Genomic DNA, 13476 nt, shown 5'->3' with positions numbered 1-13476 from the left:
ACAGTAGCAACAACAACCAGGAAAACAGTTATTTAAAAATCAGTGGTGATTTGTTCACTGAGTTATTTTACAGCTCTTGAGCAGCTCTGGATGAGAAATACTGTTATCTTGTTAATTGCTAGGTTAACACTTACTCTTCTTATAATGAATTAAAAGCCCACTGGTTCAAAGGCTCTCTCTATAAATTTATTAAGTGGCTTAAATTAAATCTTACCGATGATACTGGATAAATCCCAGTTAGCTGAACTTGGAATATCCACACTGAAATTATGTTTAGTGTTTTTAAGTACATTTCAGTTTGCATCTAATTTGATTTGTAACTACTCAGTAAAGGCCTACATTATATTATGTGCAAGAAATATCAAACTTTTAACTCTACCTAACACACAAAATTTAGACTTTGTTAGACCATGTATATTCAACATTTTAAGGTGAGAAAAAGAGATTTTTATAATGAATAAGAATTATTTAGGTTTCTTAGGTAAATGTGTGACAGGACCCTGAATGCCTGCATGTATATGTGCTAGAATATTTACAATGCCAGCTAGAGAGGTACACAGCTATATATAACAGAAGGATATAAAAAGAAAGATAAGGAGGATGCACAATCCCTTTCTAATTCTGAACTCGGCCTTCGTCACTGCTTTGCAATGTGAACTGGGGCAAGCTAATTGTAATACCATTTGAATTTGCCTTCTAAAGGAAACTACTGGCAAGGATGCTGGAGTGGTATCAGGTGCAAAGGCTCAGTGATCTTATGTTGTGAGTAGCAACTTGCAATACAGGTGTAAGAAGTCCATGACCCACATTCAGGCCACTGCACCAGAGCTCAAGCATGCAGAAGCAGAAAAATATTGAAAGTGCTGATTTTAGAGCCCTGGTTTACAGTGAAACATGAGGATGATGCTCATTTGTAAGGGTGAGACATAGAGAGCTGGCTCCAGAAAAGTTATCAGCAGGTCATAAAAATGGAGATGAATTTTCTGGGAATAATTTAGTAGAGTGTCAGCCAGACAGCCCTCAAGACAGAATTTGTTTGAGAGTACCACTTTGGCTAATATTGGTAGCTGCAGGGGAAAGAGATGAATAAATTGCAAGGGAGTTGTAAAGAGTGGAAAAAATTTGAGGAGGGCAAATGGTGACAGCAGAAACAGCCTCAATAGCAGATCATGTGGAGCAAAGAGAAGGAAATCTGGCAGGAGTAGACGAGTCAATGTGTATTAGTAATAACAGCTAGAGCAAAAGTAATGCATCAGACTTTAAACGTCCAGTGTTTAGTGTGTAGGCAGACACACTAAATAATGGCATGGCATCAGAGTAACAGAGTCACTTTACAACTAGGAGCCAAATCACCGTCAAGACTTGACATATCAAGGATGCACCAGGACATCCTCAGCATTTTTACATTCTGAAAACTCTTATTCTATAGAAAATGGAGAAGAAGCAGCTATGTAAATAATAAAAAAGAAACCAGGGGAGATGCCTACAGCCTTCTGCTGTCTACATTTACTCTTTGCTTTGCTCTTTGAATGCCATCACTGAGGCCTTAAATACCTGTGCTTGTGCTTCTACTACAGGGTTGGACATACACTAAAAGCAAAGGGGTCGGATGACAGCAGGGCACTCAGGATCTGCCATTAGCATCTGTGCATGAGCCCAGGCAGCCATGGTATGCTGTTCTTTATGTAATTTTAATATTCTTTTTCAAAACAATTTCAGTTCATCTGCTTGCTCAAAGTTTGAAATGTATATAACTATTAGTAGCATTTAATTAACTTATATGTATAATTTAATGGCTCACTTAGTGAATTAAAGATAGGCTGAGGTTTATTTCCATAAGAAATATATTCCTATAATTTATTCAGAAAGTTCTTGAAATTATCTTTAGACTATATCTTAATCTCTACTTTTATGAATAAATTTCTCTATATTGATTTTGTATCATAGGAGGACCCCTAAACTCCTTGTAACTACAAATAATTTTAAGGTAATATATTATAAATATAGTCTGGTGGCATAAGGAAATTAGTGCTGAGATATATGGCAACAGCAGAAGAAGGGAGACCATATCAGAGTACCTAATGCAATATATGCACTTAGTACTTTGCAAAGGTATCAACAGAGTTTGACACAGCATTCTTCTCACACAGACATCCTGTACGTGTGTTTGCATGTATGTGTCAGAGTATATGTATATAGGTAAATATATGTATGTATGTATGTGTGTGTATATATATATATATCAACATGTATATACATATATACACATATGCATATATATGTTCTCCCACACATGTATTGATATGTGTACTGGACATACCTCTATGTCCTTTACATTAAATGAAAAAAAAAATCAAAGTGTAACTAATTAATGTGTCCTATTAGAAACTATATTTCAAATTAGATTTAGTTATCTTATTTAGAGGTTGATACAACTCACGTAAGAGTGTGTGCTTGTATAACCCAAGTTATAATCTCCAAGCAAAGAGGTGAGAGGAAAGAAGATTCTGCTCCAAGTCCCAATTATGTTCTTTGGAAATGAAATGTCCTGATGTTCTATATTCTGCAAGGACACATGATCTGTATCTATTTTCAGCTAACTTCTTTTCACATGGTGGCCTAAAAATAGGCCAGCCATGAACTTTAAATAATGGCTCAGGAAGGTTATTAACCTCTTTCTCACATTCTAAGTTTGTCCCATTGCTCTAAGTATCAATATTATGAAGAACGTATCTGGTGTTAGAGAATGACAAAGCAAGCTACATACACTCCATTTCTGCTCCTCTACAGATGCCTTTGCTTCTTAATTCCCTTCAAGGGCTTATATAAATTAAGCTGTCCGCACACAATACTGACAGCATTTCTCTTCGTCTAAGTAGTGAATCTGTTTTCTGCCAGGTGTTAAAAAGCATGAACTATTTCATTTCCAACCCTGCCGGGTGGGAGACTTTCTACTCTTAGTGAAAACTTGCATTTTCATAAATACACAAGTGTTTATTCAACGTGTGGCAATGATTGGTACATCGAGTTTCTGGATTTTTGTTTTGGGGATTGTGGATATCTGTACTACCTGCATTTCCCAAATACTCTCTTACAACTCCCATAGCATAATGCAAATTTTTCAAATGTTTCTTAATAATTCTGCTCCTTTCTTACTTTTTAAATAGACACAAATACATTGTTGCTTCCTGATTTTCAACTTAGTAAAAGAAAAAATTCTCACTATGAAGTAAACTTAATTTTTTAATACATGTAAGGGATCTTAATGAGATTACAAAAATAATAGTTTCAGTTGCACAGTGATCTAATGACAGCCATACAGGCTGAAGTGAAAACTGCTAATTACAAAGAATGTGGCTTTTCTTTAAATTGATACCACACAGGTGTTTATTTTATCTACAGAATATTTTAGTCGTGTAGCAATCATCCCATTGCTTCAGCGAGTGCACAAACATGCAATGATCAGTTCACAAATTTGCAACTGTTCATGTTTTAGGGTACCTCATTTGTATCCTTTCAACCAAGCATGGAATTTTTTTGCTTTTCACAAGTGAGGGAAAAGAAAAATTCATTTATTGAGAAGAAAATTAACATAGACTTCACAGAACAAGCTAGGAGATAAAAATCCTTTTCAAGGAATTCCTTGCCTGTCAGTGCTCTACTACTACCCAAGCTGGCTTAGGGTCCAGTGCTACAACTGAGCCAGCATTGTGAAAAGGTATTGTGAAAGAGGCAGTGGGGACAGATAAAAATATTGCCTTGAACTCAGTCCAGGAGCTACCAGGAAGTCTGTACCTGTACTCACAGTGTCAGACTCCACATTTTGCTCCAGCTTTTAATTTCACTCCTCTCTGAGACTCTCATTAATCACAAGTATCACATATTAAGTTCTATCAGTGTTAGACACTTTAAATGAAACAAGTGTAATTCAACACCTTGTGCATCCATATCTATGCTATATTTAATTATCTGTCTATTTATAATAATTTCAAAAATTTTAATTCAATTTCCATTTCTATTTAATCCCTTACATTGAAATTATCCATCAAAAGAGATTAGATTTTCAAAAGATTATTCTGGAGCTGTAAAGGAGACTCCAGATTTTCATCATGTACTAAAAACAATTCAGTGTTTCAACTTTTACTTTTACTGCAGTAAAATTTCAGGAGAAAAGATTTTAAGCATTTGCATATTGCATCTTCTAGATAACAGTTACAATACAAAAGTACAGATTAGGCAGAGTTTTGTGTAGGTTTCAAAGTAATGTACATCTTTTTTTGCTCAAGTAGCACTAGGATGGAAGTAAAACAAAGATTTAGCATTGCCTTGAGGTGCAAAATTTAACTTGGATTATCTCCCACAGCTTTAACTAGGTTAACCTTCCTAAATCATTGGTGCATCAACAGGAAATTAAATTCATAAATGTACCTTCAGAACAGATCTGGTGCTCTGTTGTTTTTTGCTCTCCTTGTCTTTGCCTTTGAGATCACATGCTTTTAAAAGGCAACTACAGATTTATGCATGGGAAGTGCTGTGTACCCTTCTGTATGCTGTTACTACCATAATGTGCAACTGAGTGCATAAAAATAGGCACATGCATTTGCTTCTGCATCAAACAGTTCATGGCATATTTATTTCCTTTTGCTGGAGGTGAGTCACAACTCTGATCTTTGTGGTGACTTTCATAGGCAGCGGCACATTAAAAGGGTGCCCCCTCAACACCGAACCTTTTGTATTTAATGCCCCTCACACCATTTTTGCTGGTTCCAAACAAGTCTGCTTCAAAAGCCTTTAGCCTGCTTTCTGAATTTAAATTCCACAATGAAAACTCAAGGAAAAGATGTTCACTATCAACCACCTCCATTAATGAGATTTACAGGAGAGGGATGGATGTGGGCATGTCTGTACTGTGCATCTCTGCCTTGTTTGAAATAGGTTTTCTACTGGAGTCCTGTCTGCATCCTGCCCCTCTGTTTTCTCCTTTCACCTTCCCATGCTTTCATTATGGAATGCTGTGACTTTTTTTTGCAGAAGTCAATGAAGAAGAAATGGAGAACTCTGGAGTACCAGGGTGCCAGATCCTAATCTTGTATTAAGAGAAACAATGTAATTTCCAGCTCTGCATCAAGAATTTTAATTTACTTGTTTTTCATTTATCTTCAGTTATTCTCTAAAGAGTTCAGAGGAACATATTTTAAATTCTGCTCTTTTACTGTAATGAATTAGTAGTCACAAATCAGGGATTAGGGACAATGATCATTTGGTTTCAGCTAAATAAACCAAAATTTCTCACATCCTACCAAAAAGGACACCTCTCAAGCCAAAGCAAGCTTAGTATTAAAAGAATGTGTTTACAAAAGAAGACCTAACTCAGGAGTTATCTGAAGTATGTTACTATTACTATTTTGAACCTCCTAAAAAATCAGCAATGCTATCTCTAATTGCAATAGCATATTCAGATCTGATAGGAATGAACATGTTGTGGTAGGCACCAATTTATGGCAATGTCTCTTGGCTTTCCCCAGAAACTGCAAGGAGATTTAAAAAAAAGTGCTTGACTCTTTCCATCCACTGCCCCAAGCACCACCTTGGTGTCAAGCAGCTGAGCAATTCTTTGGTCTGTTAAAAACTGAGACATGACCAACACTTGGAAGCACGGTCTTGGGCAGAACAAGGCAGGGGGTGAATTTAGTCTCAGCAGGACAGATGCTATTCTCGCACTGCACTGGACCTGGTGCCCACAAAAACCTTTCTGATTCTGCTCTTCAGATGCCTGAACAGCACTTCCCACAGGAGCACACACAGACTGGATTTACTTTTCTGTAACAGGATTTTACCTCTCTCACAGCATCCAGTTTGCATCTAATAGTTTGGAACTTTTATCAAACAGCTTGCCTCGCTTTATATGAAAGACAACTGCTGCACTAAGAATCGGGCATTTATTTGGATTAGTATATTTGAAGAACTCATGAAAGAACTGTCATGTCTGAAATATTTATTAAACAATTACAACAAAGGAGTCTTGTAGGTGCAGTAACATGACTATTCAAAATCATAACTACTGAGGAGTACTGGTGTATTATTATCTGCGCTATCGGAAGCAATTAGATCTGGGACTTGTCAAAGCATGTCTCAGCTCAGGATGGATTTGCTAATAAAGCATGTCAAACACCAATAGGACCGTGATCAAAGTTTCCTGAACATGGGGAACAGCAGTGGAAGTGGCTGACAATTTCACTCCAGCATGTACACCGTGAATGTGCATACATCAAAGGGCAAACACTCCCCAGAGCTCAGCAAATCAAACCACATTGTCTTAGGTCCCTGGAAAACAGCCTTGAGTGTGCACACCGTTTGTTACCACGTCACACCTGCGGAGGAAAATCATCTTAAAACACAATAATCCAATCACCACCTGGTGATTGTCTGCCCATTTCCACATTAAAATGGCCATTTGCTACTATTTCCAATTTTAAAAGCTTCATTATAGTTCCTTAAGAACTTTTCTTTCAGCCTTGTATACTTGGACTGCAATTTAGACATAATTTACACAGATATTTAAAAACCACCAATTTTCTTTTTCAGCATTAGCCAAATAAATCATGCTGTGGTATATCAGCATGTATTCTGCAAGACTGACATGCTGCATAATTCACTCATGATTCAGTACTCCAGAATATGGACTACAGTTATACTTTACCTGAGCCTCTGAGAAAAACAAACAAACAAACAAATAAACAAACACCCACACCCCCCTTTAATTCACTAATTAAAGAAAAGGAGATATTTAAGTGACTTCCAATGTGACTACCTCTATAATGAGGATACATTTTTTTAGTTCCTCTCTTTAAGCTTCGTACAAAGGATCACTGCATTTTAAAATGCAGAAAAATACAGTGGATTGCAGTGAACTAGTTACCTGTTTTTATGAGATAAATTTATGGACATAAGTTGTAATGGAATCAAAATCTCCAAATTCAAACATTTCTATGATAATTTATTGTGTTATAATTAAAAAAAAAAACTACCATTATTTTAATATTTGAAAGTCCAATCACACCCCATTTTGGCCTTATATTATTACTATGGAGATGCTTCATCTTTTGTGCACAGTACTATAGTATAGTCTAAATAAGAATACATTGCTTAGTGATTTCTAAAGATAATTACTAAATAAAAGAAAGATATAAAAAAAAGAGAGAAATTTTAATAGGGAAAATGAGAAGGTCAACAATTAAGAAAGAACACCGAGGTTACCAAATTGCTAATTTTAAAACTGACTTTAAACACACAAAATATTTCTCTACAAAAATACCTAATTTGTTTACAAGTACCAAACCATTTGGTTTGGGTCAAATTTTCACTCAGATACAATATAAATTATAAATCAAGTAATGGAAGCTTTCCTTCACTTTATTGTGAGAGTACTTTTCTCACAGGAACTGTCACAAAATGCCACTCCTAATGCAGCACTAAGAGGCTTCTCGGAACCCTACACCTGACTCATTAGGCTGTCATGGGTACCACAATGTACCTGCATTCACTATCCCCATGGGAACAACAGAAGTCAAGGACTTCACAAAGGTCTGCTCAGTTCCAGAAACAGCACCATGTAAAGGTGGAGAAGCTTGCAAAAAGAAACTACAAGAAGCTTCTTATGGTCTGGTTGGAAGTTACTGGTGGGGAGCAATATTAAGTGATACACCTAAATAAATGCATGAAATAATGTATTTGTTACCACTTAGTTTTTACCATTACAATTTAAAAGAAAAAGTAAACTCAATGCTTGGCAGTGATTAAAAAGCAAATCAATATTAGGAATTACTTGCATTATTATAGCATATATCTTGCTGCAGAACTGATGCTTTCACCTCTAAAAGGCTATAGTAGACCCAGGGAAAAATAATGAAAATGGCAAGAAGAATGATCTAGCTTCCATGCAAGAAAGAATTAACATTTAAAAAATATATTTAAGGATGTTATCTCAAAACTATAAAATCATAACTGGCATGCAAAGAGTCAGTAAAAATTGACTGTACTATATCATTTTTGCTACAAGAATTAATGGCCATCTAAACCAAAAAACATTTGGAGCCATTTTCAATTCCAAAAGAAGATGGTGGTTTCTCATGCAGGAGGGGTCAGGTCTGTGCTCTTTGACAAAGGATGGTGTAGCTGCAAAGAGTACTTAGAATTAAAGAATGCAAATAAGGAATTGGAAGAGATGTGTATTAAGGATTACCCAGTACTGAACCTGAAAATACTGAAACCCTTCACCTGAAAATACTGAGAGTCTAGGACAGTCATTAAGGGTCACCATACTTTCCCTGTTCTTGTTCTTTCATGGGCATGCACCCACAGCCACTGCTGGCAAGACTGATGGCTTAAACAAAGGCCAGAGCTGAGTCACTTTGACTTATACTCAGTTACAAGATAGAACTAGCAATGTATATGTATTTCAACTTTTATAACTCAGGTGTTCTTTTAGAATATATTTCTCTTAGGAGCATTTGGTTTTTTTAGCTTCTTGTCTGTAGAGTCTCCATTTCATGTAATGACAATTACAAAGAACCCCTTTGGATTAAGGCCTCCTAAGGCCAAAAGATATTCAAGCCTTGTAGAAGGTAAGAATTACAAGTTAAAAAATGTGAAGTTTAATAGCTCAGCCTGCTGAAGAGCTAGAGATGATATTTATATAAGGACAACGAGCTAATTGTTTCTAATCACTGAGTCAAGAAATGAGGGAGAGAGACAGTTAACTGCAATTGCTGTTAAAGACAGAATTTATTTCACATGTCAATTGCTGTTAGAAAATGCAGTCTTTTTTCTAAGCTAGTCAGCTATGTTTTCTTTACCGTGAGAGCATGTGTGTGTGGGTGGTGTGTGCAGAGAGAGCCTGATTATTATCTTAGACTTGTTGCAGAACTTGTATGGAGCGACAGATAGGTTGGATGAATCCAACGCTGCATGGCATCAAAGAAGAAATTTAAAATCTGTCATCTCTACCAAAATTCTAACTGCCAGGAGTATCTTGATTATCCTGTTCTTGAGAAGACTGGACACGTATTATCAGATAAGTCTGAGTGTGGAAATGGGGATATGCTTTCAATTCAAGTGAAATTTCTGAATTTAATGAAAAGAAACCCTTACAGTTTACTTTTGAGAGTACACGATACATACAGAGAGCATGTATGCTTACAAGCAGATATGCACATAGCATATTGCAACTTATGGTTAATTCAGTTTGAGCGTGCAGAGCTGAGAGTATCCAATTAATTACGTTACTGGTGGACTAATACACCCAAATTGTGCAATTAACTAAACAGGATAGAATATAGAGCTTTTCAGTCTCATAAACGTTGTCTTAGTTCCCAGCCATTGAATGCAATCTCTTTGTTAATACTAGATTATTCTTGAAGGATACAGGTCAGGAACCAGTTGCTTTACTCAACTTTGAAGCACTTAGACAGAGCCTTGTACAGTTTAAAAAGGTTCAGGATTCCTTTTCCCCTTTTTTTTAATGAAGCCTTGTTAATTGCCCACAATAAGCATGACTCTATTTCTATTATCCAACCAAGCTAGGCACTCACACACATGCATCAAATCTTTTTTCAGATTTTCATTATTTTAATCATCCAATCCACCATATTGTTCAGAAGCTCATTAAAATGAACATTCATCCTCTTTTACAAAGTCTTAACCTCTGCTATCAAGGCAGATGATTGTCCTGCTCTGCACTGGTGTGACCTCACCTTAAGTCCTGTGTGCCATTTTGGGTGCCAGAGTACAAAAGGACATTGAACTATTAGTGGAGGGTAACAAGGATGATGAAGGGCCTTGAGGGGAAGCTGAATGGGAGCAGCTGAAGTCACCTGGTCTGTTCACCCTGGGGGAGACTGAGGGGAGACCCCACTGCAGCTACAACCTCCTTGTGAGGGGAAAAGAAGGGGCAGGCACTGATCTCTGCTCTGAGTGCCCAGTGACAGGACCCAAGGGAATGGCCTGAAGTTGTGCCAGGGGAGGGTTAGAAAAAGGTTGCCTATTAAAAAAGATTTTTCCCCCAGAGGGTGTTTGGGCACTGGAACAGGCTCCCCAGGGCAGTGGTCACAGCAGCAGCCTGACAGAGCTCAAGAAGTGCTTGAACACTCTCAGGCACAGGGTGTGACTCCTGGGGATGGATGGTGCTGTGCAGGGTCAGGGGTTGGACTCAATGACCCTGAGTCCCTTCCAACTCAGCATATTCTATGATTATATGATTCTATGATTCTATAAGCATATACAGCTTTATTACTAGCATTGATCATGTAAGAATTATTTTTACACTAGATTTTTGCTGCTAATTCTATGTACTTTAGCTATTTTTAATGGTTGAATGATCATATTTATATCATGCATAATTACTTTCTTGCTAAAAAAACCCCCAAAATTTTAAAACATGGACCAAAAAGAAGGTCATCACTCTTAAAGAAAGCATAGCTGTGGAAAATTTCAGCCCATACAGTAAATTTGGATGGCTGAGAACAAGAAGTAGTGAAAACCCTGCAATTTTTTCATAACATTTCACGATGCTATAATTACTCAGCAGTTAGTATAGTTTCTTTTGTTCTGCTTACTCCAAGTGAGGAAATAATGGTTTCAGATTAATGTCTTCTCAGAAACTACTTTTATCAAGCTAACTATGTCCTATGGAGACTCTGAATGTTTACATGTACAAGCAAATTCCAAGTACAAGCAAATGTAGGATTAATTAAAAACTCAAGAAATGCACTAAATATTTAGTTTTCAATGATGCAGCCAGGGTATTTTTGCTATTACCTATTATAGCCTTGTGCAGTTAATGGCATGTAACATGGTAAAGCCCATCCAATATATGAATAATTGTGTTCCACCTTTAAAAGCCTCCAATTTATTATCCATTATTTGCATCAAAAAGACACCACCTGCACTACTAAACTGCACATACTGAAGTGGTAGCTAAAACAGAATTTGAAACTATTAACTAAGCAAAATACCTAAGTGATGTTTTCAGGCCACAGTTGATAAGCTGCCTTGAAAATTTGGACAGATTCATTGAGAAACCTGTTATGGCACTGCCAGTGGCCAGTTATTATTTTTCTCTTTCTTTTTTTTGACCTTTCTCTGGAACTCTACTGTGTTGTCAGCAGGGCAATGTGCAACCTGATTGTAGTTATTTTTTTGTTATATAAAAGAGAGAACAAAGAAGACCTGCTAAGCATAGCATAACCATAGCAAAATCAGAAGCCACTCCTTCCATGAAATTCTATTATTCTTTCATGTTTTTAGGGGCTCATTAATTTTTGAAATTTTACATGCTTGATTTCTCACCAGAAGTGCTTTTTGTTTTTTATGGTTGACCAAATTTGCCTTTCTGCTTCTAAGCTGTTAGAAAACAAGGAGGGGAAGGGGACAGGGCTAGGGGAGGGAGAGTGGAAGGAAGGAAACAAAAAGGGAGGCAGGAAAAGCTGAAAACACAAGTAATTACAGTGCCACAATTGCAAATTGCTGATAGTAAAATAGTATTTTGCAATGGAAGGGTATCAGGCTTTACTTTTGGATAAATGCTTTTCTTAGAAGTAGAAACAGATGAAACTGTTTCTGCTGTCAGTGTCTGTACATGCTTCTGTTCTCTTAACAAAACAGAAGCTCCATACTGGCCAAGATTCATGTTTTTACTCTCACTGTATTCTAGGGGTGGTTCCCACACTTCTCCTGTCCCACATGGCAGATTCTTGCAGTACATTCTCCTCTTGGCATTTCAAAAGCTACTGAGGGGAGGCATAGTGTAAATAGGCAGTGGCAATGCAGAAGCCAGGGCCCTCTACCTGCACTCCAAAACACTGACTCAAAATATAAAGGAAGGCCTCAGTCTACACCTGTGAGGGAATTAAGTAGGTCAAGGATCTGGAACTTAGTCATGGGTTATTAAATTGTTAGAACAACCATGGTTTGGCCTGATTTTGACTTTAAGCATCTAGCAAAGACCAACAATTTTGGGCAGCACTCACCATTACCACTTGGCAGTTTGTAGGAAGGACGCTACGAGACTTTCACAACAGAGGTGTGGATAAACTGTGACTTGGCAAGGCTTTGTTTCTTTATGACTATTTTAAATATGGAACTTGATTGAATTTGGCAATGGATTATGACATCCTCCCCTCCTAACAAAGTGCAGGATTCAGTAGTACAGAAAATCCATCACAGACAAAGATTCTCTCTTTGCCCCTCAAAACTTGAAAAAAACCCTGACCAACCTTCATCTATCTATCTTTCCAAAAGTATAGATGTCATGCTGTGCTCTGTTGCATGCTATATATATATATATATAAAAATATATAAATATATATATATATATATATTATACACAGCCATATATACCCACACATATGGACATATAATCAGCACCACTCCTCCAAAAGCAGAGGATATTAGAAGCACTGAAAATTGGTAGCACTGAAAATTACACAAGTTTCACACACTAGACTGTTCCACCCTTAATTTTCTTGTTTCTTTTCTCTTTTCACTTTTTATGCTCTCTTCCCTCTGAGTTTTTTAACTTGCTTCTTCTCTGGGTATTTTTCCTCTTCTTTCAGTAGAGGATATCAGCCAACATCCTCGACCAGGTCAGGCATGAGCACAGCCCAACAGAAGATCATCTGATTTCTATTCCCATTAAGAAGCTACTTCTGCTACTGCAAGATCCCACACCAGCAGAGAAAATTCCAACTGCTTCCACACATCACATCACATAACATAGCAACGCATAACCCCTAAAAAAGAGATTTTTTAAATGACTTTTATATATAATATTCCAGCTTCCTCATCTCAAGTAAAGACCACCTTTACCAACGATGCTACCTTAGAAAATGAAAAAAGGCAACCCTCCCTTTGTGGTGACTCTCAGTGGTTTTATCTGTATAGATGTATGGCTGACAAGTAGGGAGAGTAGAAAAAGAATTTCACCCAGGACCATTTTAGTCCAGCTGATCTCTTTTTCAAAAAGTGGCAGAAACGTGAATTTCAGTCAACAATAAGGGGGTGGTTTTACTCTTTGGCAGGATTTTATCCTTTGGCATCCTCATGTGGCAGTGATTGACAGACTGGTCCTGAATAGAGTGTAGATCTTCTTATTTCTTTGTGTCAACCTAGTATAAATTAAATTATCCTGGTCATCCATTGACTATGGTAAAGAAGCTGAAATGCTATAGAAGGTAAAGAGCATTTCAACACAGAAACAGCAAAGATAAGAAGTTTTTTCTTAGCATGAAGAGCTATTCAAATACTTTAATCTTACCTCCCTTAGAGGATCATTGAGCTCATTCAAAATATTTTCTTCATCAAAGATCTTGCCTTGGTAGCGATGCTCATAGTAATCATGGATCTTCTGGCGCATCTCAGCAGGTAACTTGTGGAATGACATGTACTGTTCCACTTGCTTGTACTGTCAGGATAAAAAAA

General features: G+C 37.0%; 1 protein-coding gene across 1 annotated transcript in view; it reads right to left on the bottom strand.

Annotated features, from left to right (window-relative positions):
- The window catches only part of HCN1 (hyperpolarization activated cyclic nucleotide gated potassium channel 1), a 194306-nt gene that overhangs the window by 30544 nt on the left and 150286 nt on the right, over positions 1-13476 (bottom strand). The window contains exon 5 of the mRNA XM_071425443.1: positions 13313-13459. Coding sequence (XP_071281544.1) covers positions 13313-13459 — 147 coding nt within the window. The remainder of the gene's footprint in view (positions 1-13312; positions 13460-13476) is intronic.

This window comes from Agelaius tricolor, unplaced genomic scaffold (assembly GCF_023055355.1).
Source record: "Agelaius tricolor isolate 1412-34295 unplaced genomic scaffold, bAgeTri1.0.p SCAF_4, whole genome shotgun sequence".
Taxonomy (NCBI): domain Eukaryota; kingdom Metazoa; phylum Chordata; class Aves; order Passeriformes; family Icteridae; genus Agelaius; species Agelaius tricolor.
Note: the sequence above shows the minus strand (reverse complement) of the source record. Positions and strands in the feature narration are given on the sequence as shown.